The 23,913-nt window shown below is 49.0% G+C and overlaps 1 protein-coding gene across 1 annotated transcript in view; it reads left to right on the top strand.

Moving 5' to 3' along the window:
* The first annotated feature begins 7,791 nt into the window (after positions 1–7,791).
* LOC8039758 (ribonuclease ZC3H12A) overlaps positions 7,792–23,913 on the top strand; it is a 91,140-nt gene continuing 75,018 nt past the window's right edge. The window contains exon 1 of the mRNA XM_029972007.2: positions 7,792–8,230. Within this exon, the coding sequence (XP_029827867.2) occupies positions 7,976–8,230 (255 nt within the window). The 5' untranslated portion in view covers positions 7,792–7,975. The remainder of the gene's footprint in view (positions 8,231–23,913) is intronic.

Here is a 23,913-nt window from a genome sequence, read left to right as displayed (position 1 = left end):
CACTAGGCGTTTCAAACCCCCAATATCTAAAGTCCTTACCAATATCCCACCTGCCTCTTTTTCTTTATATAGAGTATGAGCGTCTCCTATTCCGGTTCAGGCTATTTCTGTGTGTGTTGTCCTTTCTTGGGGTAGGCTACGACTGGAAGGTAGTCAATTGTTTAGCGGGGAAGCCGCGGACTTCTCATTCTTACGAACCTGGGCGCCTGGATCACATCACAATGGGCTTCAATGCAGCGTTTGGAGAGTCCAGTCTACGTCCGGGCATAATACGCGCTACCAGATCTGTGGTAGCAGTACAATTTGTTTGTTTGGTTTTTTCCACTGAGCTATGGGGACACGCACGAAATCCGCAAGCATTGATTCTCTGCGCACTGCGAAAACCCCAAAGTTTGTCCAAGTTTGAAGCCTTTCTCCTTCCTCTCTCTCTCCTCACGACTTTGTTTCGAAACTGACTAGAGGTTCGAAAATGAACTCCCAGCTAAAAATCATCATTGGATCCAATTGGAATTCTAACTAGTTTTAATTGGAACCAATCGGTTTTAGTGGGTTTGAATTGGAAGCACACTGGCCAATGGGTCTCACCAATTGGAAAAAAAAATCCAGTTGGAAACTTAATGGGTTTCAAATAATGGCTCCCATTGCAGTGACCAATCTGAAAACCTAACTGGTACCAATTCGAAATTTCAATTGGAATCTAATGGCAATTTTCGACTGGGTAGTCGAACCTAAAGTTCGACAAACGTTCGCCGCATTCCTAAAAATAGGCACATAGCCAACCACCAAATTTCGAAGCCAACTAGAATTTAGCCTTTCCACTTTGATGAAAAAGGAAGATTAGCGAAGCTGTACTATGGAGGGAATGAAGTAATGGCCGGTCGCAAGTCGGCAAGCCAGTGTGGAAAGGCTCGAAAGGTTGCGCCATCTATGAGCGACGGCTGCAAGCGAACAACCTGCAAACACAACACTACACAACACTCTGGACAGCTACCGCCATCTATGAGTGACGGCGGCGAGCAGAGTTTTGTGTCGACATTTCTTCGCGGTGGACATGAATCACGGTCCTGGAGAAACTATAGTCGGTTACGAGCCAAGAAGGTAGCGGCAAATGCCCCTCAAAGGGAATCTTGTATTCCTCCGCCACCAATCGCGTCCCGTTGTTTCCGTGACGTCACGACCTGCCCGAACCAATCTTGTTCTGGCAAATGAATATTTTCAACATGGCTGTCGAGCAGATTTTCTACGACTCGAGTATCTTGCAGCAATTATTCTGTTTCTTAATGCGGTTTTCACTTATCCGAGCATACGTCGCTAAGTCGTAACCGCGTCCACTTTTATTCGCAATAGGTTCTGCGCGACAGCGTGAGAATCCAGCGATAGCATTGCCATCGAAAATTTCGATGCGGGAGTAAGGCCTATAGCATCGTACATACGTCGAACGCCGTCTGCTTCTCTGCCTCGGGTTGCGCCTCAACATCGTGAAGGCATCGGCTTTTCTTCGCAGTGGTTTCCGTGGAGCGACGTTAAAATGTAGCGGTCACCAAACTCTTCTTTATAAGTGTAGTGGGCTGTGCGGGAGGGGCATAAGTGAACCGCGAACACAGTGAGTGTCTTTACCCAATTTCGATCGTATCTTTGCTGGCGTTAATAGACCCCTTTCGAAAGTCACCTGCCGATTATTAGTAGGTCGAAACCCCTGCAAAATGGCGGAACAACTGCATCGAGGAACGTACAAGTCATTTCATAAGATAGCGAACGTCGGAGCGCGGCCAACACTACGAGTAGACGAGCCAATCAAAGAGCGTCGAAAGTGCAACGTCACTGTGCTCATCCCCTTTTTTTGTGGGTGGTTTTTTCAGTGTGCCGTGACGTTGAGGTTTTAGTCCACCATCGTGCAGGCATTTCGCAGCTGCCAACAAAGCGCCGTATTTCGAAAGGGGTCTATAAATAGTCTGTCTACTGAAATGACGCCTTCGAAGCAGTATGCATTCATCTGTGAAACGTGGCGTCCTTGTCAAGTTTCCGCGTCGCAGTCAGCTGCACGGTAATCTATGACTGCGATAGTACCCGCGCGGGTGCACCCTCGTTCGCAATAATGAGCTGTTGCATACAGGTGGCACACAAATGATAAAGCCAGTGATGTGTGTGTTACAAGCATTTAATTGATATTGTTTTGGACGTTAAGAAGCTGATGTCTTCTTTTGGAAGAAATACCAGAGAATTTGATGGAAGCAGATTCGGTTCTCTCAAATGCTTCCGAACATTCTGCTTGCTCTCGAGGCGCTGTCAGTCGTATGTTTATGCTTCGAAACCCGGGTACGTGACGCGTGTACCTCCACTCGCGTCGCGTCGCGGCCTGAGGTATTACCGGTAAACACGCACCAATTTTTCCAATTTACTTTAGAAGGAAAATGTGTCCACAATATTGGATCGCAGCATTGGTTTAATAATTTGTAAAAGATGAAAAGTATGTCAACAAAATTGATTGTAAGGGCAGCTTCCCGCTTCATGAATTGTGGCTTTCTTATATGTGAAATATTTGTTTAAATCAAGAATTGAAAACATAATGAATACTCATGATGTCCTGATCTTGGTCCGAATGCAAGTGGCAGAATGATTTGTCTTTATAACAATAAAATGAACAATGTTTGAATCAAGCAACAGCTCAAACCGCCTAATTACATTTCTGATGTATGTTTATCTCTGAATTATACCAGGCCGTAGCCGCGAACGAGCTCTTCAGAATCTGCCACCGTCTTTCTGGTCTAACTTGGCAAAGACAGACTCGTGTAAAAAAACATTGAGCTTCTTGGAGGCAACCTTTCAGTCTCATTGTCAGAGCCTCCATGGAACCATTGGAAAGAAGGGTCCCTGTTGTTTCATCGACACGTTTCATCAACATTTTACGACTCTCGTTTCATCGATACTGCCACACTGTGCTGTGAAGTTTCATCGACACACAAATTGCACGCTGGAGGAACATTTTGTTGCGCGTTTATCACTGAAGCACATATTAAACTATCCGACCGACCCAGTTCACGACGCTTTGCGGCGACAGTCTCCAGCAGTTCATTACAAAAATGTGGACCCACCCAGCCCACCCGCACATGCCGCTTCGCAGCAGCGTGTAAGGGTGGTCCTGCCCCCGTTCATGTACCCGTACCCTTGCTCACCAACAAAGCAGCGCACCCCTAACCAAACAAAGATCTTGTCGACGAAACATAGCAAGATATGTCGATGAAACAATCTGTTGATAAAACGTCGCAGCGTTGTAGCAAACTGTCGGGGAAATGTCATTTGATGAAATGAGTGGCACCGCACAAAAAGCCTGTTCACGAGCCGCGTTACTTAAACACTATCGCAGGCATCATTTTTAGATACCCATTGTCAGATCAAATGCACTCTAAACAAAGAAGAAAATGAATTTCACGCACCTCTGCTGTTAAAGTTCACGACCTGGAATTGGATAAGGGGCCATGAGGCAAATTTGAAATGGTTCTGGACTGGACAAGACGGACTCATTATCGGCGTTATTGGTGCAAAAGTATGACGAGTACAGCGGGCTCGGGCCTGAGAGCTGAGGGTTAACGTGTGGCTCTCCAAGCCGAGGGGTATGGCGAGTTCACACCGACAGTGGGAAGCGACCACCTACCTATCTGATCTCGTTGCAAGCCTTAGACCTCAGCCTTCAAAGGGCTCTGCATGATTCGTCGTATGGGATAACTTCTTAGCAGCCCATTAGACTGATCCTACAATTTCGCTCCAACAGTACATCCCCAGGCCTTCCAGGAGGCGACCCACTTGATCCGGGTGCGAGAAGGGACCCCAAATCGTGACGTGCACTATATAGTTGACCTCTGGGCCAGCTGATGGGGGCACTACAGGGGCACCAGCGGAAAATGCGATTACGCCTGTTACAGCCTATAGCATCACAAAACCCAGAAATACCTCCATTCATTCTAAAGCAGCTTTAGAAGCCACCCAAGCACTCGAAAACAACCTTTCGGTACTTCACAACTCTGCCCTTGGCAACAAGTCTGGCTGCAATCTGTGCATTATTGTTCTTATCGGCTTTGAAAACGTTAGATTTAATCCTGTACATTGCACTAGTCCGGGAGGCTCAAAACAGGTCTCTATGGAAGACCGCTTCACTTTATCACAGCGTTTCTGCAAGACGGACAATATCAAGCTTGAGCTAGGCCCAGTTACTGGCATTGGCATTCTCCAGATCTCCGTCCTCTCACCAATCCTTCATCGATGTTGTAGCCGACGTTTTCTCACGTCAAGCAATTAGTGCTGTTTTTACGATATATTTCAAGCGAGTACAATGGCGCCTCTTAAATTCAGGAAATCTATGCCGCACGCATCCAACCCCCCGCCCTAGCTCTATTTCCATAGAGCTAGGGCGGGGGGGTTGGATTTTAGCCCCTGACAGCTCCGCTGTAAAAAATATGTAACCCAATCTTGCAACACTGCTCCTCGCCAAGAGAGAGAACGAGAGAGATAGGGAGAGAGGGAGATATATATATATATATAGAGAGAGAGAGAGAGCTTTATGGAGAATAGAAAAGAAAGGAAGGAGCATCATTGAGCCCCTTTCTTTTGGGGAGGCGAAAAACGGACAAACAAACACTACACCCTCGTCTCCTCTCTGACAATCCGTCTGCTTCCTCCTCTCCTACCTTCGTTTTCCGTGCCTTTCGCCCTTCGTTTTTGAACTTTCGTGTTTTCTCGAGAAAGCACGTAGAGAACGTTTCATGCGAGCAAGGATTCCTTTGTCGCAGCGCTTGCAAAAATGAAAAAAAAAAAAAAAAAAAAAAAAAAAAAAAAAAAAAAAAAAACGACTTAGTTGAAAGACGCGCTCGATGTCCGAGCGAGGCAGAATTTTGAGATGGGAAATATCCAACCCCCCGCCCTATCTCTATGGAAATACCTGCGTCCGCCCCTGCCTGTTAGTCTGCCTTCCAAACACACAACATCTCCCGGGACATATTCGAAACACGGACACCAACCTGTCAACACGTGTGGTCTGCTCGTTGTCTAAATATCGAAGAGAGGCGAAGTGCCTACATCTAAAACTGGGTCTACAAGTGGGCTACGCGGGACTACACGACGTACAACCGCTTCAACAAGACGACCCCCCCTTTTTCCCTCCCTCGTCCGCGAGTTCGCGGACCCGGAGGAGGCAGTTGACGTCTGCTGCAGTCCCTCCTTCTTTGAGTTCTGTATCCTTGCCGTTTTAGGTGCCAGAGACGCTGCGCTACCTGGATCCACTGCTGATCATGTTTGGGAGGAAAAGGCCTCGACTTCGAGCTGGCATTGCATGTGTGTGTGCGCCGTAAAACATGTTGGAAAGCAGAACCTGGGGACCGCTCTGGAAAGTCCGGCTCTAATTGTCAGTTGACCGAAACAACCATAAGTGCCTGAAGGTCGGCTACTGGGAAAGGCGACTGCAAGTTTCTAGAGAGCGTATCAAGAGTTCTTCGTAGCGCGGTGACACACGGTCCGTGAATTTATTCACCATCGACGACTGGAGGAAATTTCGGACATCGCCAACTGTCATTAGTGAGCATTCGTGTGCATAGTCAACACAACACAACACAACCACGTGAAAGATGTGGTTGTGTTTTCCCTGTTTTAATTGTTTATTCTTTCTTCATCCATGACTTAAACCAACACGCTCTTCTACCAAGCATAGTCTTTTGTCGGCCCATTTACGAAAAAAAAAAAAAAAAAAAAGTTAAAACGCACACATAAATTGCAGTAATAAGTTCTAACACCTCGAACAGCAGACCTCGTGCTTTACAAGAACCCTTTGTTTCATAAACTACTCTTAAAAAAAAAAAAGAGTATTGCAGCGGGGAACCAAACAGACGTGTAACACCCAACTGAATAAAAGTCAGGGCGCAAAAAAATACAGCTTTTTGTATGCGTCAGATTATTTCGATCAATAATATATAAGTGAGCAATAGTTTATGTGTATATCTGCTCGGTAACTCACATAGTAGTGAGTTTTAGTGTTGCGTGTACGAGTGAACGCAAGCTCCGTGCGTTAGCGTTGCCTGTTCCGCATTGCGCGTGCGTGGAACCCAAACTGCGGTCTAGGATTGGCGCATGGCGACGACGCGCATGCGCAGCGTGGAGCACGCCGACGCTAGTGCAAACGAGAAAAACTCTCTAAAGTCATAAGCTGTATCGCTCTGCGGCAGTTATTTCGTGTTTGCATTTTCTGCGCGAACACCTTTTTCATTCGCTGGCTTAAAGTTATTGCTGAATTGCTCTTCTCGCGGTCGTCAACCTAAAAACAAACAGAAAGAAAAGCGCGCTTGTGGACACAGCGGTTACAACATTACAATGCGACGACTCTGTTTGCGATTGTCGAAGGCCTCATCTCTTACAAGTTACTACAGAATAAAAGCTTTTATCTCGCAGTACCACCACCTCAGCTAACGGCTCCCGGATTTTAGATCCCGAAAATAAAAAAATAAAAAAAAAGACGAATGCAGCCATTTACGGCGAACAACAGGATCCCAGCAAATGATAAAGCTCAAAATGCAGCTAAAAAAAAAAAAAAAAAAAAAAAAACCCAATGACCATAACGTTTTACTTACTCCTTGTCCCTGCGTGCACCCTACACCATAAAAAAAGAACAAACAAACCGTGCGCCTACTTTCCTGCAAAATACACGGAGAGCCAATCACCGCAACTTACGGAGGCGACTCAGCGAATGACGGTGCCAAAACATATGTTTTGACAAAAAAAAAACGCACCAAAAATTGCTTGCATTGCCTTATGTCACAACTCGGACTGTGTTTTTTTAGTCTAAACATATGTTTCGGCATCGTCAATCACTGAGCCGCCTCCGTAAGTTGCGGTGATTGGCTCTCCGAGTGTTGTGCGGGAAAGTAGGCGCACGGGCTTTTTTTTAGCGTGTATTTTTCAGATCTAAACGTATTCTGGGCTTCGTCATTCGCTGGGATCATTATGTCGTTCACCGTGATTGGACGTTGTCGCATTCTGCAGGAGAGTGAACTCGCAGACTCCATCTGCTTTGCGACCACACTCTAAATAAAGCCTGCGAATCTACTTTCCCGCACAACACTCGGGGAACCAATCACCGCAACTTACGGAGACAGTTCGACGAATGACGATGCCTAAACGCATGTTTAGAACAAAAACCTCACTCTGAGTTCTTGCATTGCTTACTGTCACAACTCAGACTGCGTTTTTAATGCGAAAGCATGAACTGGTCTCATGGAGCGAGCTGACGTCATCAGTTTGAAGCGCGAAAACGGCTCCTAGTCTCCCTGATCGTTTTCGGTTCCATTGGCTGGCGTGCGTCGACGGGGCTCCCATTGGCCGCCGCGCTCCGAGATCCCGAAGCACGCGCGCGGTAGCAGACGGCAAAGGGAGCGGACGAGCGGCTTGCATGCTTTCGCATTCAAAACTCATAAGACATGCTAAAACGTTCCTCAAGCTTTTTTTTTTTTTTTTTTTTTTTTTTTTACTAAACATATATGTTTCGGCATCGTTATTCGCTGAGCTGCCGCCGTAAGTTGCAGTGATTGGCTCTTCGAGTGTTGTGCGAAAAAGTAAACACACATTTTTTTTTTATAGTGCATAAAAATTGATCAAAGCCGGAACACTGAGGCAATTTTATTAAAATAAGGAGGCGACAATGGCTCCTCGTTGCAGTAGAAGGTTTTTCCGTGGCTATTACAGCCCAGAAAAGTTCGATCATAACGCCGACAACTTTCGGTTTCATTCTCCCAGCGCTCCGTGCGGCGGAGACGACGGGGCGTCGTGCGCCACGCAGCCTCGAACGCAGATCGCGCCGTCGAAGAATCTCCCTCGCCCACTTCCCAAGATGGCGACAGCGAGGGGTTCCCCGTCGAATGGAGGTGCGATAGGTAGCACGAAGCTCGAGTGGCCGTAGGCTCGCCCACACGCCGCGGCGGATGTATCTCGCGCTGCGATGGAAACGAGCGTCGACGTTGTCCTCCAAGTGTACGACATCGATGTGCTGCACTGCTGCTTGGAGCGGATCCAGACGCTGTTCAACGTGCGGTCCGAGATCGTCGAGGATTTCCCGTCTTCGTCGGCGCTGGGATGCGCTCAGGAGACCGTCGTGCAGGGTTTTCCGTCGCTGCGGCCTCACGGCTCGGCTCACAACGTCCGGCTGAAACTCTGGACGGATACGAGCAACCCCGGCGCGCTCAAGGCGTCAAAGGTGAGGGCCCGTTCTGCCGATCGCGCCGTGCATCCGGGAGCGAAACACAACCTGACTCCGCAAACGTCAACACGTCCCGGCAGCTAGAGCTCGCTCGCCGGGCCGCCGGTTCCTTCGTGGCTAGCTGGGCTCGTTGCACCATTGAAACCTGGAAAAGGCTTCCCAGTTAATTTAGATCGACCTGCTTTCAGGCGCTTAGGATTGTGCCTCGATTTTTCTCTCGCGACGAAACGCGCATCCGGGTTCGTTGATGGTGCGTTCAAACCGCTCTGCGTATTCCATCAATGTGTTCGAAACGGGTATGAAGGCGTGCGTAAATGCATGAGACCGAATCGTTTATTTATTTATTTTTTTTTAATTGGGTCCGTTTCCGTAAGTATTGCTTTAACTCGACGCCTCGGGGGCAAAAAAAAAAGACATGAAAAATAGAGGATAGCACCGCCGAAGAGAGAAGGCGAGCGGTCTGTTAGAAGTGAGTAGGCTCGGAACGGTGAATCTGGGAATCCCAGCTGATGCTGAATTGTGTCAGCGTCGTGCTCATCCATGAACACACTCATTCCCCGTGCTCGAGAGATTCCCTCTTGAAGTCGCGCAACAAGCTCTGCCGGGATTGTTGAGTCTCCGAAAGCGGAGCGGTTCGTTTCCCGTGTCTGTCCCTAGATGGCAGCATTGCGGCCCTCCGGTCAACGTTCGGCAGTTGGCTTGGTCGAAGAAACACACGCGCGCGTGCAAAAGCATGTAATGAACGAAGCATACAAAAAGAGCCGTCAATTTGCGACATTTGAGTGCATGAATACGTGTGCGTTCCTCGTTATGAATGGCATATCTGTCGCTGGGTTGAATAATTAATGTTTCCGACTTCCTGTTTTTGCACTGCCGTGCCGTGCCTGTTGGTGTTTTTAATTCAGTTGACGATGCCGCGAGGCGTGCCACCGCTGGGGATAAAAAAAAAAAATATATATATATATATATATATGAAAGATACGAGATAGGCTGCCGTAAAAAAGCAAATACCAGTACATTTAAAACAACAAGAATTTTTTATTTGATCGGTGCATTTGTCACAGGAATAAATATTGCAAAGACGGCTTTTGATTCGTTTGCGAGGTATATTTTGTGCGTGAAAATTTATATCTGTCGCAATAATATCCCAAAATCTACCCTTTCCTAAAAAAAAAAAAAAGAAAAGGAAAATGAGTTGACAAAATCTGATTTCCGAATAGCCTCAGCTAAGCAGGCCATTCCCCCCTGTATTCTAAACACAGGTCTCTGTGAGTTCGCTTTCCTGCAGAACACGAGACAGCCAATCACAGCGTGCAATACCAGGATCCCACCTAATGACGAAGCGATTAGACCGGAAAATATGAAGTGCGCAGGGACCTCTCAGGTGCTTCGTCATCCGCTGCGGGATCTTTCCGTTTTTCGTGTTGTCTCGGTGCTGTGGAGTGTATGGAACTTGCAGGCGTTGGGTGTGGTTTCGAGGGCGTCTTCAGCAGCGATCCGGCACAATCTACGGTATCCACTACTGCTCTCTGACCAGCCCATGAGACTCGAGAATTCTCGAAATTCCAGGTACGATAAACGAGATACACGGAAGGATGGGGTTTACGGGGAAGTAATATATACCCTATATACATATCGGGGCAGGATGTGTGCTCTCTCTTGCTCCCATGAACGGCGTAGCAGGGCAGGAAATAGCAGAATTCACTGTGCCGCTAAGCGCCTCAAATGGACGTCGTTGCTATCTTTGGCAAGGTCTCTAAGAACGCTGGTGCATCTACTTTCCCCACAAAGCAGTTGAAAGAGCCGACCGCTGCCACACTAAAAAAAAAAAAAAAAAAAAAAAAAAAAAAAAAAAAAAAAAAGTTTGTGCGTCTATTTTTTTGCACCCAACACCCGGATAGCCAATCACCGCAACTTACGGAGGCAGCTCAACAAATAACAATGAAAAAAAAAAAAAAAAAAAAAACGCAGTTTAAGTTGTGACATTAAGCAATGCAAAACGTCACGATTGCAACTCGTCACAACTCGGACTGCGTTTTGTTGGTCTAAACATATGTTTCGGCATCGTCATTTGCTGAGCTGTCTCCGTAAGTTGCGGTGGTTGGCTCTGAGAGCGATATACTGGTATCCCGTTCACCAATGTGATTTGGTACAGATTAGGTGTTCTTCCTAATGACGGGGAGTCGATGGGGTTTGGTTAGTATGGGCACGAGCGAACATGTATCTCTCCGCGGTGGTGCTGAACCATTCGATCATCATGACGTCACGCCGGGGTCTCCTGGCGTCATCGTGCGCGTCCCTATCTGCGCGCCGGGGTTCTGCTGAACGTGCCAACTGAAATGGAAAGATACAAAGATACCTTTCTGTTTCTTTTTTTTTTTTTTTCTTAGTTTTTCCGCGTTTGACGCTGTTGAAGCTCGAATGCCTCCGTGTGGTCTTCCCCCCAGGGGCGAGGGTGTTCAGTTGGAGAAGTTTCCAGCCCGTGACGCACGCTGAGGGGTTTCCTTGCCCGCGGAAAGTTCCTGGCACTTGTAATTGTCCGTCCCGTGTGACCTTGCGCTGGCGCCTCGCGGCCGATGGATGGAGTTTTACTGGACGCTTTGGGCAGAGGGAGCGGTGTGGGATGAGCAGCACACTTGGATGAGGCGCGAGCGAAGAATATGGAGCCTCCGAACATTGGCAACTTTGAGCGATGGGAGTATACGGCGTAACAGTGCCGGTGGGTGGACGACATACTTCACAATAAAGGTCCATTCACACACACACATGCACCGCAGCGCTAGTATCTTAGCGGTATTAGTGAGTGCAGGAAATAGCGCAGACGTCACTGATGCAGCGCTATATTAGTGATACAGCCCCGATAAAGCGCTGCATCAGTGCTACGTTACGTTGAAGTCAGCGCTTCATCATTGCTGATTTAACTCTGCGATTTATGTGCGAACCGGCCTTTAATATGCTCGCTTACACCTTCTCTGCAGGGAAAGGAAATGGAGATGCTCTAAAATCGCTCGTATTTAACAAAAGTAGAACTAGTTACGCGGAATAAACCTAACCCAGCGCTGTTCAACGTAGAACATCCAGATCACAGCTATTTTGACAGACGCCAGCGCGCCCGTGTTCACATGAGGGCACCCCAGTGTAGACAACGTATTTTCTCGCGCATGCTCTCGCGCCAAGGCATTTAGTAATATCGATTAAAAATTTTGCGCGACATATTTGACGAGTGGTTGCCCAAAATGGGCTTGAGAAACACACTTGGCGAGGGGTTGACGCGAGTTTCGACGCGCTGCGTCAACCCGTTGCTTTGAGTACCTTCCGGTCGCGTCTGGCGGTGTTGACCCGGCGTTATGCGACCAATACTCTCCCTCCCCGTCTGCGACCTTCTGCTGCGTCTTTGTGCCGGCCTTGTTATGAACGACCAGCGCAAGCCTCTAATGATGGGAAATTATCGTCGTCAAAGGGGGTGGCTTCACGACACCTGGACTTCCCTCAAGCAGCAAAGCTGGGCTCGGTGGCTTTAACAGCGTCTGAAGAAGCTGATCCCTACTTATTGGCTGACCAGATCATCTCCTTCCCTGAGTTGGACAAAGGGGTGTTGCTCCCTGGGAGACGCGGACGCCAAAGAGTTCGCCTCGTCTCGACCACACAACGAATCGGCGATCGGCTTAGCGTCTCGTCAGCTCCCCGGACCACGAGAAGTTCCTGGTGGATTAGCGAGTTCGTCTGATCAGAGGATTTGCGTGGGATCAACGTCACCATCGGCACCTGGCACGGCCTCAAGGCATCCTGACGACACTGACCTTCGTGTGTGTTTATGTGTGTGCGGGGAGGGGCTACGGAGGCGGAGCCTCGTGCCCTGTTGGGTGACGAGATGGGATGCAGACACAGGTTTTTGGGCTCCCCAGAGCCTTTTATACTTCCCTATCTGGGGAAGTAGGGAAAACGGACGCCTTATTTTGTTCGGGAGAGGAAGTGGCCGAGTGGGCTACGCATCTCAGCTCGGAGCATGGAGGGAAAGCTTGCGCCAAGAACCTCCTGGGTTCGATCGCCCGTTTCGATCTAGATGAGTTTCGTACCGGTACGCTTTCGGGTAATCACTACTGCGTGATGCACGTTAAAAACCCAAGGTTAGCGGTCGTGCTGCACTGGCTAATTTTTTTCGTTTTTTGTTTTTTCTGACTTTTTTGACGCTGTAAATATGTATTAAACAGTGTACATATCGGGGAACCCCGGCTCCTTCGAGTTTCTTGCTCCCGTCGTGCCCGGAGATCAGGGGTGGTGCAATTGCACCATTTGCGCCATTTTGATAAATTCCCGCTTGCCTGTGCCTTGTTGCGCCCAAAGTGAATAAGTGCACCAAACTGCGCCAAGGCGAGCACAAATGTGAACGAAGTGGTTTTTGGAAGTTTTTGTTTTCGTATGGAAACTGTGGGAATCTGGTGGGGGTCGGCTATCAGAATCCAGTCCAGGTTTCCGGCTCCTCGGCATTGTTTCACAGGGTGCGCGCCAATTTTACCGACATTCCTAACGCACCGCAGTTTTAACAGTTTTAGTTGCATTTCGAAGTCCCATTTCGTTAGCACGCTCGGTCAGGACTGCCTGGTCACGAATTGTTGCCTTTTTTTTTCACGTCAAATGGTATGAATCCTTGATCGTACAACTCGTTAAAATGTTTATACATTAGGGAAACTCCAGAATACATTTATCGATTATTTGCTCGTTTCACGTGATAATACTTTGTATAATGCTAATTTACCTCTCTATCTAGACCAGGGGTCTCGAAGCTCCGTCCCGCAGCTGGAAAGACCGCGGGAGAGGAGGCCCTCTTCAGCTTTCGCTCTGCAAAAATGGAAAGGGGAGGGAGGAGGGGGACTATAGTACAGCAGAACTGCTAAATTTGGGTTTTTAATGTACGTCACGGGACTGATCGCATGAATGCATGCCGGTATCACTAATAGGGAACCGCAGCAGATTTCTCCAAACTTACGTGTGCGCGGCTCCAAAGCTGCTCCAAAAAGTGACTTTTTTCTGATATAAACGTGCGCAGTAACAAGGCTATTTCTGTCTCGAAAATTGCTGCAAACTCAAAGCTGGCTGGACCACCACTGAGAGATGGTCCGACAGTCGGCTTCGCTACCGGGACCCACTTGTAACAAACAGCCTGCGAACTTGGCCTCTAGCGGGGCTCTGGGAAGCAGCCCACCGAGGGTCCGCTGCTCTCCTTGGTAGGAGGCGGTCGGAAATTCCCCCGTTCTCTTTGTATAGGAATAGAATATCAAAGTTGGTAGTTTTCATGTTGACCCGTGCATGCTCCGATTTGTCGCTTTACCTTCTACGGATCCTGATCACTGTATATCTATTTCCATGTGTATTGTTTTCGGGTAACAGTGACGAAGTAAAGACCAGATTCGCCATGTAGAAGTTGTGAGACTTCTTTTTTTTTTTCGAGATTGATAGTTTGTTGCGATTTCTATTCACAAAATAGGCGCTAAAGTGTACTTTTCAGATCGTCTTTTTACGGCACCCACTCAACCTACGTGCTCTACAAGTATCCTAGAAGAGCAGAAGTTACAACCAAGCGTTTTCTATCACAGACCCGATCAAACATCGCGACACGCCCCCTTTCTAATATTCCACGAAAAAGGGGAGTGTCGCGATGCAAATGTGCGAATAACGGTATTCCGAATTAATTTTGAGAAGTTCGGTTTTCATCGGCAAACGGTCGGTATATCGGAGCGGTGCCGCATCTCGAGCCCTTTATATTTTAGGCCCACTCACTTATTGTCACCCTTTCATATACCGGCTGCACATTCGTCGTGACAAAATTGCCTGCTGCGATCGCCCTATTAACACCGCAGTGGGAGCGCGCTCGCCGGACCGAATAACAGCGCCTCCCTTCCATCATCCGACCCCGGTCTCTGCACGGGCGGGATCGTGTGGCGAAAGGCAGACGCTGATCCATTGAACACCTAAACAAAATGCACAATGCTCACAAAAAAAAAAAGAAAAGAAAGGAGGGGTCTAGTAGTTAGTTCTTTTGCAGAATACGGCGCCAGCCAAAATCACGGCATACAACAGAAGGATCTCAGCGGATGATGCAGCTCAGAACACGTTTACCATGTTCTAAGCTGTACAAGTTTTTTTGTTTTTTTTTTTGTAGATTTTCTTGTCGCGATAGGACGTGATGGATATTATGAATAACAGAGTATATCAATGTTGATTTATGTGTGGTACAAGCTTCTTTGCGAACTAATACAGCAGGCATTTGTCAAGGTGTGCCGTGTATGATAATGTTCGCGTTCGGATTAAGCACTATAGGCGCGGACTATGCGTGGGGTGCGGACTATCCGAGCAAAAACTTCTATTTTTGACCCAAAATTTGTTTTTGCTGACTGTGCACCGGGTGCGGATTATGGTCGGTAAAATACGGTAGATCGGAAGAACGCCCTGCTCGCAGGAACATTGAGCAATGCCCCTGCTCACATAGCATTATGATTATTATTATTATTATCATCTTCCCAATCGTATTTTGTGTGGGTCATTCGCTTGGATATCCTTGTTTTGTTTCCCGCCTGATTGACTGTCTCCGTGTTCGGCAGAAAAGTGAGCCGAGTTTTCTTCGAGTGATGTCTTTGGGTCGAACGACTGTAGGTAAATCCCAAATATATATATATAAAAAAAATGGAAACACCCGGTAGAGATTTATCTCTGCATAAATAATGGCGCGAAGGGAGAAGGAGCAAATGTCCCGTCGCACGTCCCGGCCGTCGGCAGGTGAGTCCGGGTTGCCGAAGGAGACATGTGTTCCGCAGTCGAGAACAGCTCGTGCCCGGTATCGTTGGCTCCGTTCCCGGCGCCATCGGTCGCCGAGGCGTGATCCGCCTAATCTCGCCGAGGAGGATTAGCGAGAGAGCGGCTGTCGTGTGCCCGGTTTACGTAAGAAGCGACGCGAACACGGATCTCCGTGGCACTGTGACTCAGCCGGCAAAAAGAAAGAAAGGGATCGACGGTGAACAGTTCATCAGCCGTACTAGTGTAGCGAACGCTCTACAGGCCGTAGATTGCAGCGATTCATCTCTCCCGAGTGTTTGTCACGTTTCTCCTGAAGGTCACACGTGACACTCACGTGTCGTTGAATGGGCTCCGGTGCTTTTAGCGTCCGATGTGCTCTATCGTAGGCTGCGCTGCGAACGAAGTCGTACGGACATTGCCAGTTACTGTAAACGACTTAATTTTCGCGAATTTCGCGAATCGCCTACGATTCGCGAAAAATAGGTCCCACCAGCAATCCCGGGAAATGTAAACAAATTGGAATCTATATCTCACCGCATCGCGAAGATTAGAATCCGCGAATTTTTTTCGGTAACTGTACATTTCGCGGACTTCTATATACTGTGGGGATTTGGATGCGTAGATGATTTGGGAGACAAAGGCGGTGGGCGCACCAGGAACGAGCGCGGGCCCAGGGCACTGGGAGCAAGGGGCGCGGACAGGACAGTTCAGCCATAGCGGCGTAAGGCTTCAAGAATAAATAGTTCACCATCACTCGGCCCCTTTCTCCGGACAAGCGGTGAGCGAGAATGTATTCTCGTTCACCGTTTGTCCGGAGTAAGACCTAACAGAACAAAAACTACGCGTTGTGGTATACTGCAGTACCTAGTTTTTGTTCTGGTGTTAACACATATTTTCTGTCTAGCATGGATTATTGAACGCGAGCTTTTCTTGACTTCTGCATTCTCACCCAAAGCTTATAGCACGTCTGAATGTATTTTACCTAATGAGCGTGCATCATATCAAAATAAACACCGAGACTGGCAAGCTGTCTTTCTAAAAGAGAAATCCCACATGGAGAATTTTGTTTTTACTAACATGTCACGCAGGTCACACATTCTTCTTGCGACTTCTCCTTCTCTTTTCATTTCTCTGAATCAGTTTTATTTTTTCACTTGGAATCGAACGATCCCATTCTGCAAACAAAGAGGCATCGCTCGGCGTCCGAAACAACGAATGTTTCTCTTTGCATGTGTTGTAGCCCACGTTGCTCCCCGGCGCCAAACAACACCGCTGTGTTTTTTTTGAGTCCCTTGTATCTTCGGCACAGCTAGCAGCCACACAATATTTTATCGTTTCAGACACAACGCAAAAAAAAAAAAAGAAGGAATACCTTAACACGCCCCGGAGCCAGCCTCGCTGCTGCCTGACTACAATGTACTAGAATACGGGATAGTGTTTGAACCGGCGCGCGTAGAAAACATCGCGGCGCTGCAGTCGACAGGGCAACAGAAAGTCGCTGTATCCGCACGTGCCGCCGCACGGGCGCGTGCACACGGTGCACGCGCACAACCATGACCATACCTAGAGCCACTAAATGAGCTGCGCTTAGAGTATCGGCACTCCGTTCCCCGGCATTGTTGTGGGCGCCGCCATTTTGGCTCGTATGCAGAGCAGACGCAACTGCCGATCGTCATGATTCAAAAGTGCGACTTCTTCAGCATTAGATTCCGTTGTGGAAAGGTCACGCAATATTGCTTTGCTCTGTCACGAACTATTTAAACATTTGTGGAGGGCGGAAAGGCGTTTCCTGTGATTTCAGATAAAGCTTCAGATAACTGGCAACCATGATTTTACGACACAATATGGCCAAGTGTCGTTACTCTGAAGCGTAGCTTATTTAGTGGCACTAACCATACCGGCTCTACTGCCGATGCTCTGGTGTCGACACCTATCGCGATCTACACTAGTGCCACTAAATAAGACGTATACGCTTCAGAGTAACGACACTTGGCCATATTGTGGCTTAAAATCCTGGTTGCCAGTTATCTGAAGCTTTATCTGAAATCACAGGAAATGCTTTTCCGCCCTCCACAAATGTTTAAACCGTTCGCGACAGAGCAAAGCAATTTTACATGACCTTCCTAACACCGAATCTAATGCTGAGGAAGTCGCACTTTTGAATCATGACGATCGGCCGTTGCGTCTGTTCTGCATACGAGCCAAAATGGCAGCGCCCACAACAACGTCGGGGAACGGAGTGCCGATACTCTAAGCGCAGCTTATTTAGTGGCTCTAATCTACACCACACGCCTCGCGCGAGCCGCTCGGGTCCCAACACTACCCCGCATTCTAGTTCGTTTCATTTTATCTGCGAGCGAAGCCAAAGCTAGAAGCGCGAGACCAGCGCTTTTTGCGTTTTTGCCCAGCTCGCGCGCTCGAGCAAAGCCTGAAGGCACGGAGCTTTCGTGCTCGCGCTTCCAGCTTTGCCTTCGCTCGCACATAAGGTGAAACGAAGTAGGGTGCCTTCATGTGCGCTTTGCTTAGCGCAAACAAAACCATAGATGAAGCCACGCGCTCGCGCCAGTAGCTTTGACAGCGTTGCACGCTAAGTATGAAACAGAGTATAGGGTGGGGACATTTGGCCATTTTGTCCCCCACTTTTATTTTTATTTTTTTTTTTGTTCAGAAGCGCGTGAAAGAGCGTGCCCCTGCACGCGTTTGTGGCGCTGACTGTGCCATGGAGACATTTTGTTTTCGTCGATTTCTTTGTATTTTCCCCGTGAGCGCGCGCCGTCTGCATCGGGTACTACAAAGGGTGGCATCACCCTAAACAGAAGGACGTTGAAGCACCCTAATCCTGACCGGCCTCCTGGCCCCGTTGTGACTGGCAGCGCCACCCCAGGCCCCACCTCCTAAACGGAGAGGCCGATTGGTCGGGGAATTTTCCCTTTTCTCAGGGAAGTTTCGGCCTCAATTTCGGTGAAGAAGGAAGTGGCAATTTTAACACGAAGGTAGGGAATTTTAAGGATTAACAAGGGAATTCCGGAAAAGCTTTAAAAGAAAAACTAAATATATATGAACAGATATGTCTGAAGCGAAAAGGTCGCGGTTAGTGCCACTAAATAAGCTACGCTTCAGAGTAACGACACTTGGCCATATTGTGGCTTAAAATCATGGTTGCCAGTTATCTGAAGCTTTATCTGAAATCGCAGGAAATGCTTTTCCGCCATCCACAAATGTTTAAACCGTTCGCGACAGAGCAAAGGAGTATTACATGACCTTCCTAACACCGAATTTAATGCTGAGGAAGTCGCACTTTTGAATCATGACGATCGGCCGTTGCGTCTGTTCTGCATACGAGCCAAAATGGCGGCGCCCACAACAATGTCGGGGAACGGAGTGCCGATACTCTAAGCGCAGCTTATTTAGTGGCTCTAGTCGCGGTGTCGGAAGGAGAATTGACGATTTGCAAAAAAGCTGCTGCGCATGCGCGAGCAGAGTGTGTTGTTGCCAGCGCCCCCTGCTCGGTTGGAAAACAAATGGGCGTGACGGCTATTCCTAGGCGGCAACAGGCGCGGAGGCGGGTTCGATTTGTTTGTCGCCATGCCAGCCCACTGTGTTGCGCTTGGTTGCACGAATTATTTCGACGGCAAAGAGAACGCCAAGTTTTTTAGATTTCCGTCGGCCAGGCTGTATCCTGCTAAGACAGGCTTGGATAGCTGCCGTGAGGAGAAGGAAGATGGACGGCTCACCATGGCAGCCGAACGAGCACTGATAGACCTGCGGGGCACATTTTGTCACGGGTACGTCGTTTTCGTACGCTCCTGGAGGGAATTTTCCACACTATTCAATTTGGGTCTCGAGGCAACGCTTGGAATAGACTGCGTGCACCAGTTTTACGCCCCACATGTATCAAGCCAAACCATGCATCGCGAAGCCTAGTTGTATTCCAACCACTTTCCAGCCTCGCACCCAAAATGTCGAAGTTTCCGGCGTTGCGCGATAGGCGGCACGCACTATTTTGCAAATCGTGGATTGTCTGAACGACTCATAGGTGCAGCGAAACAACGGCGTCTAAAGGTAATATAATTTAGTTAATAAAAATATAAACTGATTAGTGACATTTTCTCGTTTGGTCGGGTGCTGCACCTGTATCCAGTGTTTTTTTTTCCCCATCCTACTGGTGGAAAAAAAGAGCAACTACAAACTTTTGGGGAGCATGGATGCCTTTATGTTAGTGATGGGCCGAACTTTTGCCGATCGAAAATTCGGCGCCGAATCTTGGGATTCGGCAACATTTAGCCGAACCTTTCTAAAGGTTCGGCAAAAATACATTGTTGCCAGACCTAAAGTTAATATACCGTGAAATTCAAAGACTTTGCGAACGTGTACCTAAAAGAACATCGAAATTTTGGAATTTTCGAAACTTTAATTTTAAAGAAATTTGACATGTTAGAATTTTTCGACCTTGATTTGTCAAGAAAATTGAAATCACCGATTTCGAACCTCAGCGTGGTTTGAAAGTTGCGAACTTTGCGAGCTCGAACCTTAACGAGGTTCGCGATTTTCGATACCTCGGGAGCTAAGTTCGCGGCAACCCTAGTCGAGGTACCTCAGATGCTTGAGCGCCGTTTGAACACCTTCGGAAGCTGCATGTCGAAATGTCGTGTCCTGTGGCCAAACTTGGTGACAAGTTGTCATCGGAATAGCTTCGAGCAAAGCGCGTTGAATCTTCCTGAGATTTACTGGGGACGATGCCATAGCTGGGATCCGCTAACAATAATGTAAAACAAAATCGCTACTATGTAATAAACGGAGATTCAACATACCGCACTGTGAAACCATAGTCACCTGGATTCGAGAAAAAAAAAAAAAAAAAAAAGACAACAACAACAACAACAACATTTTAAAGAAATAAAGAGATGCCGGACAGCTTTGGAGTTCGAAGTCTACGGAAAGTTGGTGGTCATTAAAATTAGGCAACGTCAGGACAAGCTATCAGGCCTAATCGAACCACAGACGAACATAACGCCGTCCTGTTTTTTTCTATTTTCCTTCTACGTTCTGACGTTTCTCTTTCTAAAGCGCGAAACACATGTACGACGAAGCCGCCCGATCCGACGTCCGACCAGGCAATACGACGGTCGGAGGCGAGGGTTTTCAACGCCTTCCGATGCTACGAAAACCCTCGCCCCGAAGGTCATTCCGGCAGTCCGCACGGCGGATCGGAAGGTTTCGTCGCTTTCCCCACCCCGTTCACTTTCCCCACCCCGGTCGGAAGAAGTCATATCGTCGATGGGGCCGATAGGTGCGCACTTGGGCGACTTGGTTGGACATTGTGGAGAGTAGAAAATGCACATAGAAAGACGAAGGACGAGTAGAAAGACTACGTACACAGAGCGCTCTGTGCTGTACACAGTCCTTCTGCTTTTCCTTCTCGTTCTTTTTTTTTTCGCTTTTATTTTTTACAACCGTATCTGCAGCCTCTCGACTGCTCTGTGCTGCTGCTGAATGCACCGCGTCGCGGTCTTCGGGACGACGTCTGCTTTGTAGCGTCCTACAAACGCGGCGGCGGAGTGCGTTCGTCCTAGGGTGAACATGCCATGGTTCTTCGCAACGCGGAGAGCATCTGTCGCGTTGGTGGGACCGACCGCGAAAGCGCCTCCCGAAGGCGCTGCAGTAGAGTGGTGTGGTGCGCAACCAGCAGCGGCAGCGCTGAGCGGCCGCCGCCGAGCACGTCGAGGTCCGATCATCTCCGCACCAGCGGCGGGCAACAGGGCAGGGCACGAAGAGAATCCGGGTTCTCTCCTTCCCCCGACCATTACCGCCAAAGCCGAACTGTGCGGCGGAGGCTGGGGGAGTGCGGCCGCCGCCGCTGAAGACCCAGAACAACAACAACAACAATACAACAGCACGAAGAGCAAAGCGGCCCAGCAAGGGCCGACTCGTGGCTCAGCGCTCAGCAGCGTCGGCTTCGGAAGAATGGGAGGGGGGGTAATTGTCCGCGTCCGTGAATTTGTTTTCGTCCGGCATGGGCCCGGTCGTGACGCGCCCGTCGGCCCCCCCTCCCGCTCGCGGGAGAAAGCGTGATCGGCGTCGTCGGAGTCGTGAGCGGCGGCCGCACCACGCCGTGCCCCGGCGAGATCGGCGGGCGTCCGGTCGTGCTTGTTTTTCGGCGGGGGAAGGAGGCTGCTCCGGGGATCGCTGGTCGCGGAAGATGCGGCGGGCATCGGCGCCGGTGGAAGAAGAAAGGGCTGCCTCCCTGCCACGTCGCGTGCTGCGCACCGAAAAGCGTCCGGGCCGGGGATAGCGGGGCGCCGTTTACGGCGCTTTTCGTTACCGGGAGGACGGGGAGGGAGGGGCCGTGATCGCCTCGTGCCCGGGGTCGTCGTCGTTGTCTCGTTGTTGTTCGTGTTGGGTGAGGAGGGGCCAAGACGGTAAGCGTCGCGGATCACGTGCCCGGTGTTGCGATATAGCTTTCGCTAAGTTACCCAAGCACCAAAAAGAGAGAGAGCGGATCGGTGGCCGAGTGGGCTTGCGCAGACCAGCTCGGAGCACGTCGAGCGAAAGCTCGCGCTGCAGAAAGAACCCTGGGGATTTCGTGCCGTTTCGCGTTTCGATCTGGATGAGCATCGTAGCGACGTGCGGTCGTCTATCACTACTGCGTGGTGCCGGTGGAAGAAGGAAGGGCTCTCCGCTGCCTTCCGGCCACGTCGCGTGCTGCTCGCTGAAAAACACGACCGCACACCGGTGGTGCACGTTAAAGACCCGGGTCTTTAACGCGCACCCCCGGCGTGCGGGCGTGGTGCACGTTAAAGACCCGTGGGTTTGGGGGGGGGGGGGGGGGGGCGGCTTATGGGGGTTCAGTCTTCCCCCTGCCCAGCCATCTGGTAGGTATATCCGGTCTGGGCGACGAAAGGGGAGACAAAACGAGGATGGGTGACGGTTACGCTTATATCTTAAATGTATTCTATTGGCGTGGCGACGGCAAAACTATACTTTCGCCCATACTGGAAGTGACGATGTTTCATGATGGCGGCGCCCTTGTGAGAAAGGTCTATACACCCACACGCGTGGCTAACGTCACGCCGCTGCTGCTGTTGGCAGGGCGCATGCGCAGGCGGTCCACTTGTCACGCACAGTGCCCCCACCTTGTGCGGAAAATGCGTGTTTGTCCACACCCCGTGATTGCTTGTTTTGACCAGCGCGTTGGCCTATTCGCGACTCCAGCGACCTATAGGGGGCGCCACCACCAAACAAACATGGCGGCTGAGTCCAGGTCGCGTCGGCTCGGCCGGGCCGCCCGAATGGGTGGCGCATTCAATTTAACAAATTTTCTTCTGTTGAATGCCCAATTTTATGGGTATTTGAACTGAGACAGTTAAGTGTGGCCGGTGCGCATAAACTTGCCGAGCATAGTTTTGTTTTGCCGGTGTTTTTTGTTATTTTCGTGTCAAAATTTCGTTTCGGAGACTTCGATCAAAACCGAAACTATGGGCTCCGGAGAAACGGTAATAGACTCTAATTAGTTTTGATCATCTAAGGAAAACGGCGAGGGCTACAAAATTGTTCCACCGAGAGTAATTTTTAGCTAACTCGCATGCCTCGACCATGCGACTTATCTGTCCGCGAAATTGATCGAGCTTTTGTGTCTGTCCGCGTTTCAAGAAACAGCTGCAGTCGTGTGCTCGGTCAAGAACACAGGCTGCAGGAAAATTACGAAAATTAAGCAAGCGCTTCTTGAACCAAGGAGCATGTCAACTCGCTGGCGCATCACTAAGCAGCTGATACTCGTATTTCAATTCAGGTCTTAGTAGCAATCGAGAAGTCATTTTGACGAATATGCGGATTATGTATTATATTACGTACTATGGTCCCACTAGAGCGATATTAGTATATTCTTCGTGTTGAAATATGAACTTAGTTAACTAACTATTAGGTGAACTGCTGAATAAAAGTATATTTGACAGACAGAGTGATACTACTTAAACTTAGCCAAATGGTTCTAGCCGGTAGAACGGAGACGAATGCGGACAAACTGAGGAGAGTAGGAGAGTCTTCATCGGAGATTCACTCAGACCTCTCTGCATTGAACTTGACTTCGAATCCTGAACGGATAAAATGAGCATTTTTTGTGGCCGGTCAACCTGAGCAATGTAGACGTATATTGCTGCTGGCTTCGACAGGGGTTATAATATAAATATTGGAGGCGCGATAGATCCTAATGACGTGACTGCTACTAACTTTGCGAGACGCGTCTCCCACCTTTTGAAAGCAGATAATTTCCCTCATTAATCATATGCAGCGAGCAGGTTTTCTGAATCAAGTAATTGCTAAATTAGCCCAACTCCTTTAATGTGGTCTTTTTCGGCGAAAAGCCGCCAAGATGAATAGCCAACGCACCGGCCGGCGTTAGTGGCTCAAATTAACTTGAAGCTAATCGAGCACAACTAAACTCAAGGAAAGCAGCTATCGAACCTTCCCATTAACTTGACTGCAACATTCGTGTTCCCTCCAGTGAAACACTTTGTCTGTCGACCTCCAGTCCACTGCTCTACACTCTTATAAAGAAACCACTTATCAGTTACCAAGCAGTCGTCACTTTGAATGTGATTAGAGACAGACGAGAAATCAAAACGTTTTTTCGTGATTCCTCCTCATCCAAAAAATTGAAAGCACGCGACCGTGTGTTGTGGAGTAAACGGGCTTTCAAACACGTGATGGAAAAAAACAATCTACTGAGGCTTCACCACACTAATGAACACTTAGGCAAACTGAAGAAATTTTCGGACCTTCGTCAAATTACATTGCTCGCCCCCGCGCCGACAGCACGTGTCTGCGAAAGCCATCAGAGACGCGGCGGGGCGGGGAGCGACCTGGACCGACTGGTTCCCGGTTTTCCCGCT

Source organism: Ixodes scapularis, unplaced genomic scaffold (assembly GCF_016920785.2).
Source record: "Ixodes scapularis isolate PalLabHiFi unplaced genomic scaffold, ASM1692078v2 PGA_scaffold2__306_contigs__length_199485367, whole genome shotgun sequence".
In the NCBI taxonomy this organism is placed as follows: domain Eukaryota; kingdom Metazoa; phylum Arthropoda; class Arachnida; order Ixodida; family Ixodidae; genus Ixodes; species Ixodes scapularis.
Note: the sequence above shows the minus strand (reverse complement) of the source record. Positions and strands in the feature narration are given on the sequence as shown.